Raw genomic sequence first — 22782 nt, forward strand, 5'->3', positions numbered from 1 at the left:
TGCTGGGTTAGCGTTGCCGCGTGGTCCCTGTTTATTGAACCTCTTATCTTTATTACATTTATGACTAGATGGCGGTACAAAGCATGCTATCCGCACGCTTTTTGTCCTCATGCAAGGCCTGGGTTGTTGTGTCTCACAAAGCGTGGCCTTCTCCTCCTGCGCCTCCTCCTGTTCCATCACGTGTGCTGCTGCTGGGTTAGCGTTGCCGCGTTGCCGCGTGGTCCCTGTTTATTGAACCACTTATCTTTATTACATTTATGACTGCATGGTGGTACAAAGCATGCTATCCGCACGCTTCTTGTCCTCATGCAAGGCCTGGGTTGTTGTGTCTCAAAGCGTGGCCTTCTCCTCCTGCGCCACCCTCCTCCTGTTCCATCACGTGTGCTGCTGCTGGGTTAGCATTACCGGTCCCTTTTCCTGGAACCTCTTATATGTATTACATTTATGACTGCATGCCGACAAAAAGCATGTTACCTGTGCAAAGAAAACAGACATTTCCCGCATTTAAAAGACAGTTTTCCCTTTGAAACTTTAAAATCGATTTTCTCAAAAACTATAAGCTCTTTTTGCTAAATTTTTTTTTCCTCTTGTACCCACTCCCAAGGTGCACATACCCTGTAAATTTGGGGTATGTAGCATGTAAGGAGGCTTTACAAAGCACAAAAGTTCGGGTCCCCATTGACTTCCATTATGTTCGGAGTTCGGGTCGAACACCCGAACATCGCGGCCATGTTCGGCCTGTTCGGCCCGAACCCGAACATCTAGATGTTCGCCCAACACTACTTTTTTCGTGGTTATGTTTTTTGTTCAATTAAAATACTTTTTCTAAGTGTTTGTGTGTTTATTTACTTTTAACTCTTAAAGGAAATGGGTAAGGGGTACAAGTACCTCTATACTCATTTCTCCTGGGAGGGGGGTGGGCATCTGGGGGACCCCTTTTTATAGGGGACTCCCAGATACCACCATGAACCCCCCCCCCCCAGGAAATCGCGGCCTCCACCTCCACCGCCCATCGGAGGTGGAGAAGAGCTCCTTGTCCTTGGATTGGACAAAGGCTCGGAGGGGGAGGGGAAAGCTTGGCTGCAACTCCCCTTCCGAGACCCCCCAATCCATGGACCATGCGGGCTGGTATAGTCAGGGTGTGGAGCCCCACGCGGCCGGTGCTCCGCATTCTGGCTATCCCAGCCTGCATGGGGGACAAGGGGTTAAAGAGGTCTGGGAGGATGGACCCCACGTCGTTTTTTTTTATATTTCCCACACTCAGAACGAAGTAAGTAAAACTCTTCCCACTTGGGGGAATCTATGAAAATAATACACTATTGTTACCTGTGCAAAAAAAACTGACATTTTCCGCATTTGAAAGACATTTTTCCCCTTGAAACTTAAAAATCGATTTTCTCAAAAACTATAAGGTCTTTTTGAAAAAAATTTTTCCTCTTATTCCCACTGATCCCCTTAATATACCCTGGGAATTTGGTGTTCCTAAACTTTAAGCAGGCTTTGCTATTAACCGTTAAAGTCGGCGGGTTTTTAAATGGATACATTTTTCCTTTGAAACTTTAACATCGATTTTCTGAAAAACTATAAAGTCTTTTTGAAAAAATTTTTTCCCTCTTATTCCTTCTGATCTCCTTAATATATTCTCCAAATTTGAGGCTCTTAGCATTTAAGGGGGCTTTGCTATTAACCCTTAAAGTCGGCGGCTTCCTAACATTGATCCATGCGTCAACTTTTCCGCTTGGGAGCATGGCCATACGCATTAATTTCGTAATACCCAATGTAATGCGAAAATCACGCGAAAATTACGCTAACGCGAAATTTCGCGAAATCCTTCTTCATTACGATTATGTACTTACGGCCATAATCGTAACTACACTAATTACGCGAAATTTCGCGAAATCGTAATTACGTCATTACGCTCATCTCTACGCGCGCGTAGCTCTCCATCTGTGTGCACTAGATGGCCTAGACAAACCAGACACATGTTGCTGTGCGGAAACCGCCGGTCTGAACGCGGAGACAGCCGCCCCGCTGCTAGACTGCGCGGCGGCTTCTCCGCTATTCATTACACTTACCTGTTCAGACGGCTGGATCAGCTTTTTCTTCCTCCACCATGACGGCGACGTACTCCTGGCAGGCCCTCTCGGTTTCTATCACATGATATGATATATGATCGGTATCCAGGAGACTGTGTCAGCGTTACAGCGCCACCTGGTGGTGGAATAGGGTGATGGAAGAGTAATGCTGACATGGTCTCCTTGATCCGTCATATCACGTGATCGGAAGTGATCGGGACCCAGAAGGCCTTCCGAAAGTTCAGAGCCACTGCTTAAAGTGACACTGTAGCAAAAAAAACCCTCATGATAAAATGAATCGTATGTGTAATACTGATAATTAATAGAACATTAGAAGCAAAGAAAAAAGTCTCATATTTTCATTTTCAGTTTTATAGCTTTTTTTTTATAATATTGCATCATTCTCTCATATTGCAGTTTACAAAACTACAAGCCTAGTTTACAAACTGTGAAACAGAGGAGAGCGAATGACCCATTGACTCTTTTTTAAAAAGAAAAACACATGCAACATGCATCCAATTTAAGGGAACACAAACATTTTTAATGTTTACATCATTAGATTTAATTCTGTGAAATAGATTGTATTGTATTAACCAGGAAAATACTAAATTATAATACCTTATTTAATAAAAAAAATAAAATTTGAATCACAAACAAAAATGTGACAGTTGTTTGGAGCTCTGCCTTCTGGATTGACGGGAATACTCTGGGAGTTCAGGAAAGAAGACAAAACAGCTAGCCAGGGGTGTGGCAATAGCCCCGGCGACACCCACCAAGACAGGGGTGACTGGGGGGAAAAGGGGCCCTGCTTTTGTGAGATGCAGCGCTTGGCAGCAGAAGCAGCATTCATTACCTGTTGTCAGCGGAGATAGCTACCGTACTCTTCACTTTTCTCCTCAGCCACGCATACAGTTTAACTCCTTGCGGCTTCTGTCTCTTGTCATGTGACGTACATCAGCGGCTGAAGAGGCCACTGACAACAGGTAATGTATGCTGCATTCATTTCTAGTACTAGGAAGGTGTGGCTTTAGAATGACAGGGAGAGAAGGAGGAGCAGGCAGCTGCCATGGAGGAAATTGGAGTAATTACTTTGGTGAAGCAGGCATGTTCCTTGTCTTTGTTGCAAAAATTTCAACTTGTTTAGTTTATAAAACTTGTATGCACAGTTAGGTTGACATAATGTTGTAGATTTTACCCATTGTTTGTACTTCACAATTAATGGCCAAAACCATTCACCCCCTTCCCCCCCCACCAAGATCTGCCAACACTAGTTCATGCTCTCATTACATCCCGACGGGACTATTGTAATGCTCTCTACACAGCCTTCCAAAACAGGACTTGTACCGCCTACAGCTGATACAGAATACTGCTACCGGGCTGGTAACTAACCAACCTTGTCACATAAAACCGCTTCTGCGCTCCCTTCACTGGCTATCTATAAAATGGAGGATCCTATTCAAGCCTATGACAGCCGATCACTTCCCTGCATACAGAGGGGACACCCGTGTCACACAGCGCTGCCTTAGATCGCGGCGGCGCTGTATACAGTTATTAGACAGCGGTCTCTGAGTGCCGATCGCTGCTGGGAGACTGATGGCGAGGCGGAGCTCCACCATCCATGCGGAGATGCGTGCGTGATCTCCTGCAAAGCCCATTCCCATCCATTCACGCCAATTGGCATGGAGTTGTCCTGGGGCTTCCGTACTGCTCACGCCAATCGGCATGGAGCAGTCAGCAAGAGGTTAAACTAATATAGCATAGCATAAGTTATCATTGCATGCTATGGCAGCATAGCGTGCACTGGAGGTTTTGAATTGCGCTGCTGTCATTAAGCTGTGCTGCTGTTTTTTTTGGGAATATAAGACGCACTTTTTCTCCCCTAAAAATGGGGAGAACAAGTCTCTATATCTTACGTTCCAAAGACAGGGCCTCCTCAACTTACGATCGTCTACCGCTATGAACCACCGACCTGCCGCAATGTGGGGTGCTCCCTGCCTTGTCTCTCTCCGTGGTCCTCCACCCCCCCCCTCATGTTTCCTCCGCTCACCGTGTGTAAAATCAATTAGCGGCAGTGTGGCTCACCTCACCAGCAATGCCAGTGGTGAGCGCAGACCTGCCATCTCCGGCGCTGCTCCCCTTCTGCTGATGACATGGATGATCAGCAGAAGCTGTCACTAGGGGGAGTCACACGGGAGAGGAGAGCTCTGCACTCGCCACTGGAATCGCTGGTGAGGTTGTTAGAAACTCACCTGGAGGTTCACGCAATGCAACTGCTCCTGACGAGAGTCGTGTCGGGTCCTCCACTTCCGCATGTCAACGGCCGTCCTCCGCTGGTGATGCATTCACTGGGGATCACTCTGTGCATACTGGTGGGTGGATGTCTTGCTCCTCTTGGTCGCAGTATGGTCTGAGGAGGCGACAGAGGTAGAGTCAGCTGACAGGGTAGTCAACTGACACTTAGGCAGGGGTTTTATTTAATAAATATAAAATAATGGATGCTGACCCTGGCCGGGATTGAACCCCGGTCTCTCACGTCCGAGGCGATGCCCTTTACAAGTATGCTCTAGCTGACACACAGTCAGGATGTTTTGCTGGTCAGCTGACTGGTTAGTCAGGTGACATGTATTGCTACCTGTGTCAGCTGATCTCTCTGTCAGATGACACTTAAACAGGATTATTACCTGCGTGTGATTGGCTGTCGTGTGCATGTGGCCGGCCACTGATTGGTTGCATGAAGTATTTAAACCTGCTGAGTGCTTTCTATCATTGCCTGTGATAGCTTTGGCTGTGTGCTTCTGCTGGGTGTGATTTATTGCTTATTGATTATCTATGTACCGACTTTGCATGGAATCTGACTACTCTCTGCCTGCCGCCTGAACCGACCTCTGCCTGGAATCTGACTACTCTCGGCCTGCTGCCTGAACCGACCTCTGCTTGGAATCTGACTACTCTTGGCCTGCTGTCTGAATCGACCTTCTGCCTGATACCTGACTACTCTCTGATCTCTGCCCGGACTGACCTAGGATTGCCTGACCTTGATTTCTCCTGCTCCTTGTGTACCTCAATACTTCTGATTATATGTGTATAACCTCGGATTGTTACTGGACTTTGCTTATCTCCTGTTAGGTTCTGGTGAGTTACATAGTTCACTCTGCGTTCAGCTCCTATACCTTGGACCTACAAGGCCTGGGTGTAACCGAAGTCGGGCAGGTGTTGTTTCCTCACCTCCTGTTCAAGCGGGGACGCGCCACACAGGGTGAAGAAGGTGGGGATAGATTGGGGCATAGGAGCTGAGCTGTGAGCTGATAACTTGCCAAGCCTGACATTAGAGGTAAGGTGACACACAGGGTGGCAGAAGGGGATACATGGTGGACAGAAGGGGACACATGGGGACACGGGAGGAATTGGAGGAGGACATCTACAAGACGTAAATGGAACAAGGACACACCAGGATTAGTATATATATATATATATATATATATATATATAAATATATATATATATATATTTGTTCTTTAAACCTAGGTGGTGCATCTTATATTCCCCAACAAAAAATATGGTAATGTCAGCAGCATTAATAAAGTAACTTTCTTAGGACACCCCACTCCTTGTTTTGTGCCTTGTGCTCAAACAACATGGAGACATTTCTGTGAACTAAAATTCTTAGACACCTGGGCATATTTAGCCTTTCAGGTCATAAATTCTACTTAAAAATTCTCATTGATTTTTTCCTGTTTTGTTTTAGGTGGGGTCTGTGGAAGTTCACTGGAGAACAGACTGGAGGGTACGTAAGTTTGCAATCAAAATATCCATTCTCTGAAGACCCATTGTTGTGAAATTGCATAAATGTGCATGACTAAGCCGAAAGCTATTCCAGAGAATGCTCTGCTCTCTCTGCCAGCAGCAGTAGGGTAGTAACTATAGGGAAGTGAGGTCCCCAACTACTAACCTTCCCTTCCTCCGATACAAGGGACTAGCCTTCAGATTAGGTGTTAGTTTGGCTACACTTGTTATGGGTGTGAAGATCATGATGGCTACACTTGTTTTATGACCCTTGCAGAATGAACCTCCAGGCCGGGAAGTGTACCAAGGGGAGGTAAGGGAAGGAGAGTGAACATTGGGGGGCATCAAAGTTTTGCTGGGGGATCCATAAATTGTAATTACGCCACTGGCCAGCACAAAATGAAGAGAACAGCCCTCGCCTGCACAGTAGCACGGAACCAAACAGGCTTGGCTTTTTCTGCCAAGCCCAGTTGGCTCCTTGCTACTGCGTCTGCATCTGCACAGTGCGGCTGAGCTCTGTCACAAAGCCCTTGATGGGTTTCTGGGGGTCCTAGTGCTGGAATGACAAGGCGGAGGGGGGCGGGGGAAGCCTCTGGATTATCCAGAAGCCTTCCTCTACTTAGGTAAGTACTTATTTGGGGGTACCTTTTTTCACTAAGGGTACACTTTAACAGCCACCTCGGCCGAGTGTCATCTAACATGCACCTAGTTTTACAGTCACACAATCGAAGTTTCTTTTCAACGTTTTTATATTTTCATCGAAATTTGCATTTACGCAATGTAATTATAATGCGAAATTTCTGTGAAAATCGTAATTTATTTCGTATGTAATAGTAATATTTTATACTTTTGTGTAATTTTCAATTAATTTTTGCACAATTTTGTGAAATTTGTGCTGAATTTAGCGGTTAATAGCAAAGCCCCCATACATGCTATTGCTACCAAAATTGCTACATATGTTAAGGAGAATATTGGGTACAAGTCAAAAAAAGAATTGTCCAAAGAGACCTTGTAGTTTTTGAGAAAATCAATTGTAAATATGCAAAGAAAAATGTTTTTAGACTCATTTTTTGTTTAACCACTTGAGGACCGTGGGCTTTACCCCCCTTAAGGACCAGGCACTTTTTTTCTATTCAGACCACTGCAGCTTTCGTGGTGTATTGCTCGCTCATACAACCTACCACCTAAATTAATTTTGACTCCTTTTCTTGTCACTAATAAAGCTTTCTTTTGGTGCTATTTGATTGCTGCTGCGATGTTTACTTTTTATTATATTCATCAGACATGAATTTTGTCAAAAAAATGATTTTTTTTAACTTTCTGTGCTGGCATTTTTCAAATAAAGTAAAATTTCTGTATACATGCAGCACGAAAAATGTGGACATACTGTACATGTTTTTGATTAAAAAAAAACCCCATTCAGCCTATATTTATTGGTTTGGGTAAAAGTTATAGCGTTCACAAACAAACTATGGTGCAAAAAGTGAATTGTCCCATTTTCCAGCATCTCTGACTTTTCTGACCACCTGACATGTTTCATGAGGGGCTAGAATTCCAGGATAGTATAAATACCAGCCAAATGACCCCATTTTGGAAAGAAGACATCCCAAAGTATTCATTGAGAGGCATAGTGAGTTCATAGAAGATATTATTTTTTGTCACAAGTAAGCGGAAAATGACACTTTGTGACAAAAACAGAAAAAAAAAAAAGTTTCCATTTCTTCTAACTTGCGACAAAAAAAAAAAATTAAATCTGCCACGGACTCACCATGCCCCTCTCTGAATACCTTCAAGTGTCTACTTTCCAAAATGGGGTCATTTGTGGGGTGTGTTTACTGTCCTGACATTTTGGGGGGTGCTAAATTGTAAACACCCCTGTAAAGCCTAAAAGTGCTCATTGGACTTTGGGCCCCTTAGCACAGTTAGGCTGCAAAAAAGTGCCACACATGTGGTATTGCCGTACTCAGGAGAAGTAGTATAATGTGTTTTGGGGTGTTTTGTTACACATACCCATGCTGGGTGGTAGAAATATCTCTGTAAATGACAATTGTTTGATTTTTTCTTTTACACACAATTGTCAATTTACAGAGAGATTTCTCCCACTCAGCATGGGTATGTGTAAAAATACACCCCAAAACACATTATACTACTTCTCCTGAGTACGGCGATACCACTTGTGTGGCACTTTTTTGCACCCTAACTGCGCTAAGGGGCCCAAAGTCCAATTAGTATCTTTAGGATTTCACAGGTCATTTTTGTTTCAAGACTACTCCTCACGGTTTAGGGCCCTTAAAATGCCAGGGCAGTATAGGAACCCCACTAATGACCCCATTTTAGAAAGAAGACACCCCAAGGTATTCCGTTAGGAGTATGGCAAGTTCATAGAAGATTTTATTTTTTGTCGCAAGTTAGCGGAAATTGATTTTAATTGTTTTTTTTTCACAAAGTGTCATTTTCCGCTAATTTGTGACAAAAAATAAAATCTTCTATGAACTCACCATACTCCTAACAGAATACCTTTGGGTGTCTTCTTTCTAGAATGGGGTCATTTGTGGGGTTCCTATACTGCCCTGGCATTTTAGGGGCCCTAAACCGTGAGGAGTAGTCTTGAAACCAAATGTCGCAAAATGACCTGTGAAATCCTAAATGTACTCATTGGACTTTTGCACCTTGGACACCTTAGTGCACTTGGGGTGTAAAAAAGTGCCACACATGTGGTACCGCTGTACTCAAGAGAAATAGTATAATGTGTTTTGGGGTGTATTTTTACACATACCCATGCTGGGTGGGAGAAATATCTCTATAAATGACAATTGTTTGATTTTTTTTAACACACAATTGTCCATTTACAGAGATATTTCTCCCACTCAGCATGGGTATGTGTAAAAATGCACCCCAAAACACATTATACTACTTCTCTTGAGTACGGCGATACCACATGTGAGACACTTTTTTACACCCCAACTTTCTGTGCTGGCATTTTTCAAATAAAGTAAAATTTCTGTATACATGCAGCACGAAAAATGTGGACATACTGTACATGTTTTTGATTAAAAAAAAAACCCCATTCAGCCTATATTTATTGGTTTGGGTAAAAGTTATAGCGTTCACAAACAAACTATGGTGCAAAAAGTGAATTGTCCCATTTTCCAGCATCTCTGACTTTTCTGACCACCTGACATGTTTCATGAGGGGCTAGAATTCCAGGATAGTATAAATACCAGCCAAATGACCCCATTTTGGAAAGAAGACATCCCAAAGTATTCATTGAGAGGCATAGTGAGTTCATAGAAGATATTATTTTTTGTCACAAGTAAGCGGAAAATGACACTTTGTGACAAAAACAGAAAAAAAAAAAGTTTCCATTTCTTCTAACTTGCGACAAAAAAAAAAAATTAAATCTGCCACGGACTCACCATGCCCCTCTCTGAATACCTTCAAGTGTCTACTTTCCAAAATGGGGTCATTTGTGGGGTGTGTTTACTGTCCTGACATTTTGGGGGGTGCTAAATTGTAAACACCCCTGTAAAGCCTAAAAGTGCTCATTGGACTTTGGGCCCCTTAGCGCAGTTAGGCTGCAAAAAAGTGCCACACATGTGGTATTGCCGTACTCAGGAGAAGTAGTATAATGTGTTTTGGGGTGTTTTGTTACACATACCCATGCTGGGTGGGAGAAATATCTCTGTAAATGACAATTGTTTGATTTTTTCTTTTACACACAATTGTCAATTTACAGAGAGATTTCTCCCACTCAGCATGGGTATGTGTAAAAATACACCCCAAAACACATTATACTACTTCTCCTGAGTACGGCGATACCACATGTGTGGCACTTTTTTGCACCCTAACTGCGCTAAGGGGCCCAAAGTCCAATTAGTATCTTTAGGATTTCACAGGTCATTTTTGTTTCAAGACTACTCCTCACGGTTTAGGGCCCTTAAAATGCCAGGGCAGTATAGGAACCCCACTAATGACCCCATTTTAGAAAGAAGACACCCCAAGGTATTCCGTTAGGAGTATGGCAAGTTCATAGAAGATTTTATTTTTTGTCGCAAGTTAGCGGAAATTGATTTTAATTGTTTTTTTTTCACAAAGTGTCATTTTCCGCTAATTTGTGACAAAAAATAAAATCTTCTATGAACTCACCATACTCCTAACAGAATACCTTTGGGTGTCTTCTTTCTAGAATGGGGTCATTTGTGGGGTTCCTATACTGCCCTGGCATTTTAGGGGCCCTAAACCGTGAGGAGTAGTCTTGAAACCAAATGTCGCAAAATGACCTGTGAAATCCTAAATGTACTCATTGGACTTTTGCACCTTGGACACCTTAGTGCACTTGGGGTGTAAAAAAGTGCCACACATGTGGTACCGCCGTACTCAAGAGAAATAGTATAATGTGTTTTGGGGTGTATTTTTACACATACCCATGCTGGGTGGGAGAAATATCTCTATAAATGACAATTGTTTGATTTTTTTTTACACACAATTGTCCATTTACAGAGATATTTCTCCCACTCAGCATGGGTATGTGTAAAAATGCACCCCAAAACACATTATACTACTTCTCTTGAGTACGGCGATACCACATGTGAGACACTTTTTTGCACCCTAACTGCGCTAAGGGGCCCAAAGTCCAATGAGTACCTTTAGGATTTCACAGGTCATATTTGTTTCAAGACTACTCCTCACGGTTTAGGGCCCCTAAAATGCCAGGGCAGTATAGAAACCCCACTAATGACCCCATTTTAGAAAGAAGACACCCCAAGGTATTCCGTTAGGAGTATGGTGAGTTCATAGAAGATATTATTTTTTGTCACAAGTAAGCGGAAAATGACACTTTGTGACAAAAACAGAAAAAAAAAAAGTTTCCATTTCTTCTAACTTGCGACAAAAAAAAAAAATTAAATCTGCCACGGACTCACCATGCCCCTCTCTGAATACCTTCAAGTGTCTACTTTCCAAAATGGGGTCATTTGTGGGGTGTGTTTACTGTCCTGACATTTTGGGGGGTGCTAAATTGTAAACACCCCTGTAAAGCCTAAAAGTGCTCATTGGACTTTGGGCCCCTTAGCGCAGTTAGGCTGCAAAAAAGTGCCACACATGTGGTATTGCCGTACTCAGGAGAAGTAGTATAATGTGTTTTGGGGTGTTTTGTTACACATACCCATGCTGGGTGGGAGAAATATCTCTGTAAATGACAATTGTTTGATTTTTTCTTTTACACACAATTGTCAATTTACAGAGAGATTTCTCCCACTCAGCATGGGTATGTGTAAAAATACACCCCAAAACACATTATACTACTTCTCCTGAGTACGGCGATACCACATGTGTGGCACTTTTTTGCACCCTAACTGCGCTAAGGGGCCCAAAGTCCAATTAGTATCTTTAGGATTTCACAGGTCATTTTTGTTTCAAGACTACTCCTCACGGTTTAGGGCCCTTAAAATGCCAGGGCAGTATAGGAACCCCACTAATGACCCCATTTTAGAAAGAAGACACCCCAAGGTATTCCGTTAGGAGTATGGCAAGTTCATAGAAGATTTTATTTTTTGTCGCAAGTTAGCGGAAATTGATTTTAATTGTTTTTTTTTCACAAAGTGTCATTTTCCGCTAATTTGTGACAAAAAATAAAATCTTCTATGAACTCACCATACTCCTAACAGAATACCTTTGGGTGTCTTCTTTCTAGAATGGGGTCATTTGTGGGGTTCCTATACTGCCCTGGCATTTTAGGGGCCCTAAACCGTGAGGAGTAGTCTTGAAACCAAATGTCGCAAAATGACCTGTGAAATCCTAAATGTACTCATTGGACTTTTGCACCTTGGACACCTTAGTGCACTTGGGGTGTAAAAAAGTGCCACACATGTGGTACCGCCGTACTCAAGAGAAATAGTATAATGTGTTTTGGGGTGTATTTTTACACATACCCATGCTGGGTGGGAGAAATATCTCTATAAATGACAATTGTTTGATTTTTTTTTACACACAATTGTCCATTTACAGAGATATTTCTCCCACTCAGCATGGGTATGTGTAAAAATGCACCCCAAAACACATTATACTACTTCTCTTGAGTACGGCGATACCACATGTGAGACACTTTTTTGCACCCTAACTGCGCTAAGGGGCCCAAAGTCCAATGAGTACCTTTAGGATTTCACAGGTCATATTTGTTTCAAGACTACTCCTCACGGTTTAGGGCCCCTAAAATGCCAGGGCAGTATAGAAACCCCACTAATGACCCCATTTTAGAAAGAAGACACCCCAAGGTATTCCGTTAGGAGTATGGTGAGTTCATAGAAGATTTTATTTTTTGTCACAAGTTAGCGGAAATTGATTTTAATTGTTTTTTTTTCACAAAGTGTCATTTTCCGCTAACTTGTGACAAAAAATAAAATCTTCTATGAACTCACCATACTCCTAACGGAATACCTTTGGGTGTCTTCTTTCTAAAATGGGGTAATTTGTGGGGTTCCTATACTGCCCTGGCATTTTAGGGGCCCTAAACCGTGAGGAGTAGTCTTGAAACCAAATGTCGTAAAATGACCTGTGAAATCCTAAAGGTACTCATTGGACTTTGGCCCCCTTAGCGTACTTAGGGTGTAAAAAAGTGCCACACATGTGGTACCGCCGTACTCAGGAGAAGTAGTATAATGTGTTTTGGGTGTATTTTTACACATACCCATGCTGGGTGGGAGAAATATCTCTGTAAATGACAATTGTTTGATTTTTTTTACACACAATTGTCCATTTACAGAGAGATTTCTCCCACCCAGCATGGGTATGTGTAAAAATACACCCCAAAACACATTACACTACTTTTCCTGAGTACAGCGGTACCACATGTGTGACACTTTTTTGCAGCCTAGGTGCACTAAGGGGCCCAACGTCCTATTCACAGGTCATTTTGAGGCATTTGTTTTCTAGACTACTCCTCATGGTTTAGGGCCCCTAAAATACCATGGCAGTATAGGAACCCCACAAGTAACCCCATTTTAGAAAGAAGACACCCCAAGGTATTCCGTTAGGTATATGGCGAGTTCATAGAAGATTTTATTTTTTGTCACAAGTTAGTGAAAAATGACACTTTGTGAAAAAAAACCAATAAAAATCAATTTCCGCTAACTTTTGAGAAAAAATAAAATCTTCTATGAACTTGTCATACACCTAACAGAATACCTTGGGGTGTCTTTTTTTCTAAAATGGGGTCACTTGTGGGGTTCCTATACCGCCCTGGCATTTTACGGGCCCAAAACCGTGAGTAGTCTGGAAACCAAATGTCTCAAAATGACTGTTCAGGGGTATAAGCATCTGCAAATTTTGATGACAGGTGGTCTATGGGGGGGGGGGGGGGGGGGAATTTTGTGGAACCGGTCTTAAGCAGGGTGGCCTTTTAGATGACAGGTTGTATTGGGCCTGATCTGATGGATAGGAATGCTAGGGGGGTGACAGGAGGTGATTGATGGGTGTCTCAGGGGGTGGTTAGAGGGGAAAATAGATGCAATCAATGCACTGGGGAGGTGATCGGAAGGGGGTCTGAGGGGGATCTGAGGGTTTGGCCGAGTGATCAGGAGCCCACACGGGGCAAATTAGGGCCTGATCTGATGGGTAGGTGTGCTAGGGGGTGACAGGAGGTGATTGATGGGTGTCTCAAGGTGTGATTAGAGGGGGGAATAGATGCAAGCAATGCACTGGCGAGGTGATCAGGGCTGGGGTCTGAGGGCGTTCTGAGGGTGTGGGCGGGTGATTGAGTGCCCTAGGGGCAGATAGGGGTCTAATCTGATAGGTAGCAGTGACAGGGGGTGATTGATGGGTAATTAGTGGGTGTTTAGGGTAGAGAACAGATGTAAACACTGCACTTGGGAGGTGATCGGACGTCGGATCTGTGGGCGATCTATTGGTGTGGGTGGGTGATCAGATTGCCCGCAAGGGGCAGGTTAGGGGCTGATTGATGGGTGGCAGTGACAGGGGGTGATTGATGGGTGATTGACAGGTGATTGACAGGTGATAAGTGGGTTATTACAGGGAAGAACAGATGTAAATATTGCACTGGCGAATTGATAAGGGGGGGTCTGAGGGCAATCTGAGCGTGTAGGTGGGTGATTGGGTGCCCGCAAGGGGCAGATTAGGGTCTGATCTGATGGGTAACAGTGACAGGTGGTGATAGGGGGTGATTGATGGGTGATTGATGGGTAATTAGTGGGTGTTTAGGGTAGAGAACAGATGTAAACACTGCACTTGGTAGGTGATCTGACGTCGGATCTGCGGGCGATCTATTGGTGTGGGTGGGTGATCAGATTGCCCGCAAGGGGCAGGTTAGGGGCTGATTGATGGGTGGCAGTGACAGGCGGTGATTGATGGGTGATTGACAGGTGTTCAGGGGGATAGATGCATACAGCACACTGGGGGGGGGTCAGGGGGGGGGGGGGGTCTGGGAAGAATCTGAGGGGTGGGGGGTGATCAGGAGGGAGCAGGGGGCAGTTTAGGGAATAAAAAAAAAATAGCGTTGACAGATAGTGACAGGGAGTGATTGATGAGTGATTAGGGGGTGATTGGGTGCAAACAGTGGTCTGGGGGGTGGGCAGGGGGGGTCTGAGGGGTGCTGTGGGCGATCATGGGGCAGGGGGGGGAAATCAGTGTGCTTGGGTGCAGACTAGGGTGGCTGCAGCCTGCCCTGGTGGTCCCTCGGACACTGGGACCACCAGGGCAGGAGGCAGCCTGTATAATACACTTTGTATACATTACAAAGTGTATTATATACGTATACATTATAAGTGTATTATATATGTATACATTATAAGTGCATACTTTGTATGCGGCGATCCGGGTGCTAGCAACCCGCCGGCGCTTCCGAACGGCCGGCGGGTTACAGTGCGAGGTGGGCGGATCCAGTTCCCGGTGGCCGATCGCGTCACGAATAACGCGATCGCGCCGCCCATGCCCCTACAAGGACCGCCACCTCTGGGCATGAGCTGGTCCTTGCGGGATCCACTTTCCGGCCGCCCCTGTGCAGTGGGTGGTCGTTAAGTGGTTAAAAAACATTTTTTCTTTGCATATTTAAAATTGATTTTCTCAGAAACGACAAGGTTTTTTTGGACAATTCTTTTTATGACTTGTACCCAATATTCTCCTTAACAAATATATGTAGCAATTTTGGTGCCACTACCATGTAGGGGGGCTTTGCTATTCACTGCCAAAGTCAGCACGAAATTATGCGAAAATTACGTGAAATTTTAGGCAAAATTACGAATCACTATGCGAAATTAATTGAATTTACAAATCGTAATTAGGTATAAGCGTAAATGCGAAAATGTACACAATTTTGCGTAATCGTAATTAGCTGATTACGATCTTCACTGATAAGGACTCTTGATTCCCATGAATACAAACATTATGGCCTCAATTCACTAAGCTTAAAGAGACACTGAAGCGAAAAAAAAAATATGATATAGTGAATTGGTTGTGTACTATGAATAATTACTAGAAGATTAGCAGCAAAGAAAATATTCTCATACTTTTATTTTCAGGTATATAGTGTTTTTTCTAACATTGGGCTCGATTCACAAAGCGGTGATAACTCAGTTATCACGCCTAAAAGACTTTAGGCGTGATAACCTTTGCACCAGCAAAGTTATCACCGCTTTGTGCTCTAACTCGCGCGAAGTTTCCGCGCGTACGTGCGCGCGCAAAGTCCCATAGGGCTTAATGGGAGCTTCGCGCGAAGCGGGGGCCGCTGCGCGCGCGCGGTTGCGCGCGCAAGACTTTGCGCACGGAAAATTCGCGCGAGTTTCTTCTTATCATGCCTAAACTGAGTTTAGGCGTGATAAAGGGCTTTTCACCACGGTGCTAACTGTTAGCACCGCTTTGTGAATCAGGCCCATTGCATCATTCTATAATATGTGCAGATTACACAACACTCAGCATTCAAAATGAGTCTTTCAGAGCAGTCTGTGAAGTAATGACCTCTCCTCTAGCAGAGGAAAAGTAAATATTCCAGGAACTGTTGAGATAATAAAAGTCAGATAACAGCCCTCTCCAGGACTAATGCTGGGAATACACGTTAAGTTTTTACTTTAGATAGATGGGTTCGATAGATAAATTCCAACCTGTTGGATCTGGTCGATTCTACTTTCGTTTCGATTCTCCTCATTCAAGTGAATGTAATTGATAAGAAAAGATAAGGAAGAGGGGAGAATCCGAGAGGGGAATCGAGCAGTGAATCGAGAGTAGAATCGATCGAAAGCGAAAACGACGGCAAAAACGAACGCAAAAACGCATCGTGTATTCCCAGCATAACTTAGTCAGAGAGCTTAATGGCTTGTTTGCATAGAGATAACAACTGGAGTTTCTCAACTCTTCCTGTACTGGAAACAATTACACTGATGTATCGGATCTTAATGTTTTATTTCTTAGCTGTGTTACACATACAAATCATAATATCATCATTTTTTTTTTGCTTCAGTGTCTCTTTAACTCCTGTCTTTAATAACTCTTCTGAGCTGTTTTACAGTTATCACAATTATATCACCATGGTGATAACTGTAAAACAGCTCAGAAGAGTTATTCAAGACAGGAGTTAAGCTTAGTGAATTGAGGCCATTAATGTCTGGTAGCTTCAAGCTTCTTGTGCAATGACTAAACATCTCTTGCAACACCAGTTACCATATTTCCCTTGCTTACTCAGTAGAACCTGCAAGGGAAATTACAACATAATCAAAATGTGAATTTCAATAACAGACAAGAAAATAAAGCTTAGGTTGTACAACTTTGCATGCCCAGCTCAAACAACTCTTAGGTCATTCTGAAAAAGGGCAAAAAAAAGGAACTAGACAAAAAGAAAAGAGAGCGTAGAGAAGTAAGTAGTGCAGAAATCATTTTTCAAGAAGCCAAGTCAGATCTCAGCCTCACTCTAAATTCTACCCCCTTGCTCCATCAACTGTTTCCACAAACCCCATATTTTATAATTTTTCCAGTCCTACAGTATACCCTAAATTTGTTCTTGCACCATTAAGGGCCCATTTCCACTTGAGCGGTTTTCGTTCCGAAACCGCAGAGTTTCCCTGCAGGCAAATCACAGGGAAACTCTGCCATATAGAACAATGGCACTGCCGGCCGAATCGCTTGTGTTAGCGTTTCGGCCGGCATTTCCATCCGAATTGGTGCAAATCCCATAGCTGTACGTGGCACGGCTGATGGGATTCATCAGCGTATCCGCAGACCTGGAAGTGACGCATGCGGCTCAAGTGGAAACGGGCCCTCAAGCATTAATCCTGCATTTAAAATGACCAAAGGTGAGAGGGACATGGAAGCTGCCATAGATTTCCTTGTAAACAATGCCAGCTTCCTGGCAGCCCTATTGATCTTCTAGCATAAGTCAAAACCCTGGAACAAGCATATGGTTAGTCCAGTAAAACCTGAATCAACCTGAGTCAGAGTACCTGATCTGCTGCATGCTTGTTCAGGGTCTATGGCAAAAAGTATTATTAGAGATGCAGGATCAAGGGGACTGCCAGTCAACTGTTTAAAGGGAGATACATATGGCCGACTCCATATCCTCTTATAACTGAAATTTCTATAGGATGATTGATATTAGCTTATTAATGATCTAACTTTGACTGAACAGTTATTGTTATTTCAGTCTCTATGGCATATTTAAAGGAATTTTGTAACTTAAAATAAATACATAGATACTTTCCTAATGAGAGGAAATCCTCTGGATAGATGGCATAGCCATAGATCTTGGGGCTCCATAGCAACATTTTCATGAGGCTCTCAGATGTAGGCACTCTTAAGCAATGCCACCTGCCCCTGCCCTATGGATATGAGTTAACTGGGCAATTTACAGTCTCATGCAATTAACACTGCACATAGTCCATGGGCGCTGAGACAAAGTCAGAGGGTGGAGAAACACAAGAAAGTTAAAGAGAATCTGTATTAAAAAAATCCTATATAAATAAACATACCATCCTGTTGGGTGTCCTCTCTTAGCCCCATCTGTGACATTTGCGCCGCTCCCCGATGCGATCCTGGCGATAAAAAAGTAAACAATCAAGATGGCCACCAAACACGAAGTACATCAGAAGAGTCTGCTTGTAGTGGTGTGTTTATTATTCACAGACAGCTTTCAGTGTGTCTGTGAGACTGAGGGAGCTGTCCAATGCTGAAAACTGAGAAAAGCAGAGCTCAGAAATGAGTGCAGAGCCCAGACATGTGACTCAGAAGACCAGCTGTGATTACTAAGGAGTCGGATTCCAGGATTCTTGACATGCTTGAGCATCACGGAGCCGTGGGAGACATAAGGTCTGGGAAGCTCGGCTTTTCTCACAGTTTACAGCTCCCTCAGCCTCACAGACACACAGACACATTGAGACTGAGAGCAGACAAAGCTGTCTGTGAAGAAGAAACACACCACAAAGGAGTGAGCCTGGAGGGGGCGTGCATAACTTGTATTCATTACAGCAGAGGCAGCTCCTTCCTCCCTGGCTTGACAAAGGAAATTAAATTAGATATATTTCAGAGACGGTGCAACTTGGAATGGCTTCAGTAATCCAGACCACATTAGAACAGGAATAGGAACTTATAGGATAGAATAAATAAGGCTGAATATTTTGTTACAGAGTATCTTTAATGGTAAATGCATTAAGTACCACCTGGGCCCCCATGCTCCAGGAACTGCTATGGTTATTATTACACCCCTGCTCTGGTTAGTCCAAAGGGTTCTCGTTCCATTCACGAGTCCACCACTTCTGCTCAGGGTATACCTGGCTTATTGCACAAGGATAGTGCAGCCATGAACTAGAACAGGGTCCTGGACAGTGCGGTGGTGTCAAGAAGGACAAGATAAGCATCTAAATCAGCCATCCTTCTACTTAGGTAAGTACCTAACCTTTTTTTTTTTAGCTGCAGGTTTACTTTAAAAATAAGACTCATAGCACCCAGAAACCTTTGTCTTTAGGTTTTCAGTCCTAATGAGCAGATCTGTGAAAAAATGTTCTTATTTAGCACTGAGTTAGGAAGATCTACATCCTACCGGTCTCCAAACAGAATATACCACTCTAGTGTGTTTGGTTTATGTAACAGTAAAGATATATAAACCAAAAATAAATACATCTAACTCAAATGTTTTTAAATAAAGTGTAGAGGAAAATAATTGCTAATATTCCATTTTTAATTTTTGATGGCACTTTGTTGATCTCACACAGGTTGCAGAAAAAAGTATATGATGTTAATAAAGGAAAGATATCAGTGCCACAAAGATGGAAATGCCTGTTTAGGAGAGACTGTCCTTCTAGAGAAGAGGTATACCAAACTTCTGCTCATAAAGAAGCAGCGCAACATGAAGGAGCGAGAACATGAAATAACGTGCCTTGGACAGAGACATCTGCAGATAATGGAGGAACGGGCTTCAACTGAATACGCACCAATCACTATAGACTGCCTGTTTGACCCAGATGAGAATGGAATTACACCCAAAGTTGTTGTGTTATTAGGACCTGCTGGTGTTGGAAAAACCATGACCTCCCAGAAGGTCATGCTGGACTGGGCCTCCGGGAATCTTTACCAAGACAGTTTCCATGTTGCTTTTTACATGAGTTGTAGAGAACTCAACACCATTAATGATGATACAAGCCTGGCAGGTCTCATATGTAAAATATGTCATGTCAGTTGTGAAAGAGACCTTCTCAAGTCAATCTTAAGTGATTTTCAAAAATTGCTTTTTATCATTGATGGTTTTGATGAACTGAGGTGGACTTCCCTTGGTGATACAGAGGTTTGTGAAGATCCTTTTCAGGAGGCCAACAAAGAAATAATTTTAAATAGTATTTTTAGGAAACTAAGTCTCTGGGGAGCTTCAGTGATAATTACCACCAGACCTTACTCACTGGAACAGATGAATGATCTTTTTAAATGCCCTCGATATGTGGAGATTCTGGGATTCACAGGGATTGACCGTGAGCAGTTTTTCTACAATTTCTTTACTAGAAAAGATGAAGCAGAGATGGCTTTCAGTGTTGTAAAGGACAATGATACTCTTTTCACCATGTGTGCAGTCCCCATAACTTGCTGGATTGTATGTACAGTAATAAAACAGCAGATGGTGGAAAGACAACGTGAAATGGACTGTAAGACAACCACATCTATATACTTGCTCTACCTGAAAAGTTTAATAAAGTTTCATGGCAGGAACTCCAACCAATCAATAATGAATTGTCTTAAGAAAGTGTGTGCTTTAGCCAATGAAGGAATTTGGAATCAGAAGATCTTATTTGAGGAAAGTGACCTTAGAAGACATGGACTCTCTATAACGGAGATTGACTCCATGTTTCTGAATGAAAACATCTTTCAAAGAGACGTTGAAACTCACACCTGCTATAATTTCATCCACCTGAGTGTCCAAGAGTTCTTAGCAGCCCTCTTTTATGTGCTTAGAAGCACAGCAACCTTTACTTCATTAATATTGAGCAAAAGGCAAGACATGAAAAAAATACTAGAAGAAGTAAAAAAGAAATCCCATTTGGAATTAATGGTCCAGTTCCTGTTTGGTCTATCAAGTGAAAAACAACTAAAAGAGACAGTAAACACTTTGGGATGCAGTAATTGTTTCTATAAGGACAGTCTGGTTTTGAAAGATTGGTTGGAAGCAAACCTCACTTTTATCCAGAAACTTAAGTATTTATATGAGTTACAAGATGAGGACTTGATTGTAAGAGTAATGTCTAATTTTCAAAAAATAACAGTGGTCAACTCAAGACCCGACTTTGACTACAGAGCTCTCTCATATTGCTTAAAGAACAGCAGAACTCAGCACAAAGTTTTGTTTATCAATTGCCGAATAGGTCCCAAAACCCGGGCCGTTCTGGCTTCAGCTCTGCCTAAGTGTTCACATGTTGGGTAAGTATTTACTGTATAATGATGAAAAAACAAAAAGTTATTTGATGATCGTAATCAGCTAATTACAATTTCCTGAAATTTCATGTAAACTTTCAGAATTACAGCCATACATAATTATTATTTGGACATTCAATTGATTTGGTATAGTGCATTCGTAATTTTGCATAATTTTCGCCTAATTTCTTGCCGAGTTTAGCGGTTAATAGCAAAGACCCCATCCATGCTATTGTCACTAAAAGTGCTATGTGTGTGAATCATAAAAAAAAAACTTGTAGTTTTTGAGAAAATCATTTTTAAAAATGCAAAGGAAAATATGGTTTTTAAATTTAGAGAAAATACAGTTTAAAAACCATTTTTGCAAGCACGACAAGGTCTTTTTGAAAAAAAAAAAAATTCTCGGCATTCCACTGACCAGATCTTCCTTCAATCAGGGTAACCTCTAGCTACTGAATACTGAGGTTTGTCTAGCTACCCATTTTTGGGGGCACCTGTAGCTAATTAATATTGAGCATACTTCTGGCTACCTAATACTAAGGAGCACCTGTAGCTGCCTATGATGGGCAAGGGAGGTCAGGGAGAAGTGACAGCTGGGACAGCCCACACACTTGCAGTGCAGTTTGAATGGGGGTTGTAGGTTCATGTAGTGTGAAGTCTGAGGGGCCAGAGCATCTGTGCCCACAGGCTCCTGTGAGATAAATCCAGCCTGGCATGCTCGCAAATCTTTACTGTGTTCCCATTGCAGCATGCAGGAGCATTTGAGGAGGAGGAAAACAAGATGATCAGAAGAGGTAACAGGTAGCCTCTTGCTGTAATATTGCTCTAATATAACTAGCAGTAGAACTAGCAGTCAGAGAAATGTACAGTGCTGCCCATAATTATTCATACCCCTGGCAAATTTTAACTTAAAGTTACTTTTATTCAACCAGCAAGTAATTTTTTTGACGAGAAATGACATAGGTGTCTCCCAAAAGATAATAGGACAATGTACAAGAGGCATTACTGTGGGAAAAAACATTTCTCCGCTTTTATTTACAATTGAGCAAAAAGTCCAGTACAAAATTATTCATACCCTTCTCAATAATCAAAAGAAAAGCCTTTATTAGCTATTACAGCAAGGTATTTTTGCCCATTCATCTTTAGCAATAATCTCCAAATCTTTCAGGTTGGAGGGTCTTCTTTCCATTACCCTGATCTTTAGCTCCCTCCACATGTTCTGAATTGGATACAAGTCAGGACTCTGGATGGGTCACTCCAAAACATTAATGTTGTTGTCTTCACTTTACAATATTTCCTTCTTAGTCTCTTTTTTAATTTTCTTGTAAGGTTCAACAACTGCATATTTCTGGAAAAAGATGACCAAGAAATAATGGAAGGGGTCAAATCTAGCCTGTCTGGATTATTTAATTCACAGAGGGGGATACAGGAACTTGGGTAAGTGGATTGAAATAAAAGGGATACCATATTGTTGTGGATCAATTGGATTGATACAAATAACTGAGATAAGTGTTCTCGTTAATAGAGATGTCCCGAACGGTTCACCGGCGAGCGGTTCCAGGCGAACTTTAGGTGGTTCGCGTTCGCCGGCGAAGACGAACTTTTGCGGAAGTTCGATTTGCCCTGTAATACTCTATTGAGCAGAACTTTGACCCTCTACATCACAGTCAGCAGCCACATTGTCACTAATCAGACTGCACTCACTCTTGGAGCCCCCCCCCCCCTTAAAAAAGGCAAGGTTCTGCAGTCGTTTTACTCACTCGTCTGCCTCCAGTAATTAGTTAAAGTGAACCTCCAGACTAAAAATCGACTCAGCAGCACTGAAAAGGCCTGGTGTTTCTTTAACAGTTTCACAGCATCAGAACTTTGTTTTTCTTATACAAGCCTCATTTTTAGCTGCGCAGAAGAAAACTGCCCGGGCAGTTTTCCCCTTATGCTGTGCAAAGCATGATGGGATTTCTGATGTTGTTGTTCTCATTCTGCTGTTTTGGTGCAATTTTTTTTTTACATTTTGAATTTGACATCTGAAGCCTAG

The 22782-nt window shown here is 42.7% G+C and overlaps 1 protein-coding gene across 3 annotated transcripts in view; it reads left to right on the forward strand.

Annotated features, from left to right (window-relative positions):
- Positions 1 to 22782, forward strand: part of LOC137534624 (NACHT, LRR and PYD domains-containing protein 3-like) — a 155669-nt gene that overhangs the window by 77646 nt on the left and 55241 nt on the right. For all 3 annotated transcript variants that reach the window (XM_068256216.1, XM_068256215.1, XM_068256218.1), the window contains exons 4-6: positions 5821 to 5859; positions 19064 to 20753; positions 22077 to 22184. In XM_068256216.1, the coding sequence (XP_068112317.1) occupies positions 5821 to 5859; positions 19064 to 20753; positions 22077 to 22184 (1837 nt within the window). The remainder of the gene's footprint in view (positions 1 to 5820; positions 5860 to 19063; positions 20754 to 22076; positions 22185 to 22782) is intronic.

Source organism: Hyperolius riggenbachi, chromosome 10 (assembly GCF_040937935.1).
Source record: "Hyperolius riggenbachi isolate aHypRig1 chromosome 10, aHypRig1.pri, whole genome shotgun sequence".
In the NCBI taxonomy this organism is placed as follows: domain Eukaryota; kingdom Metazoa; phylum Chordata; class Amphibia; order Anura; family Hyperoliidae; genus Hyperolius; species Hyperolius riggenbachi.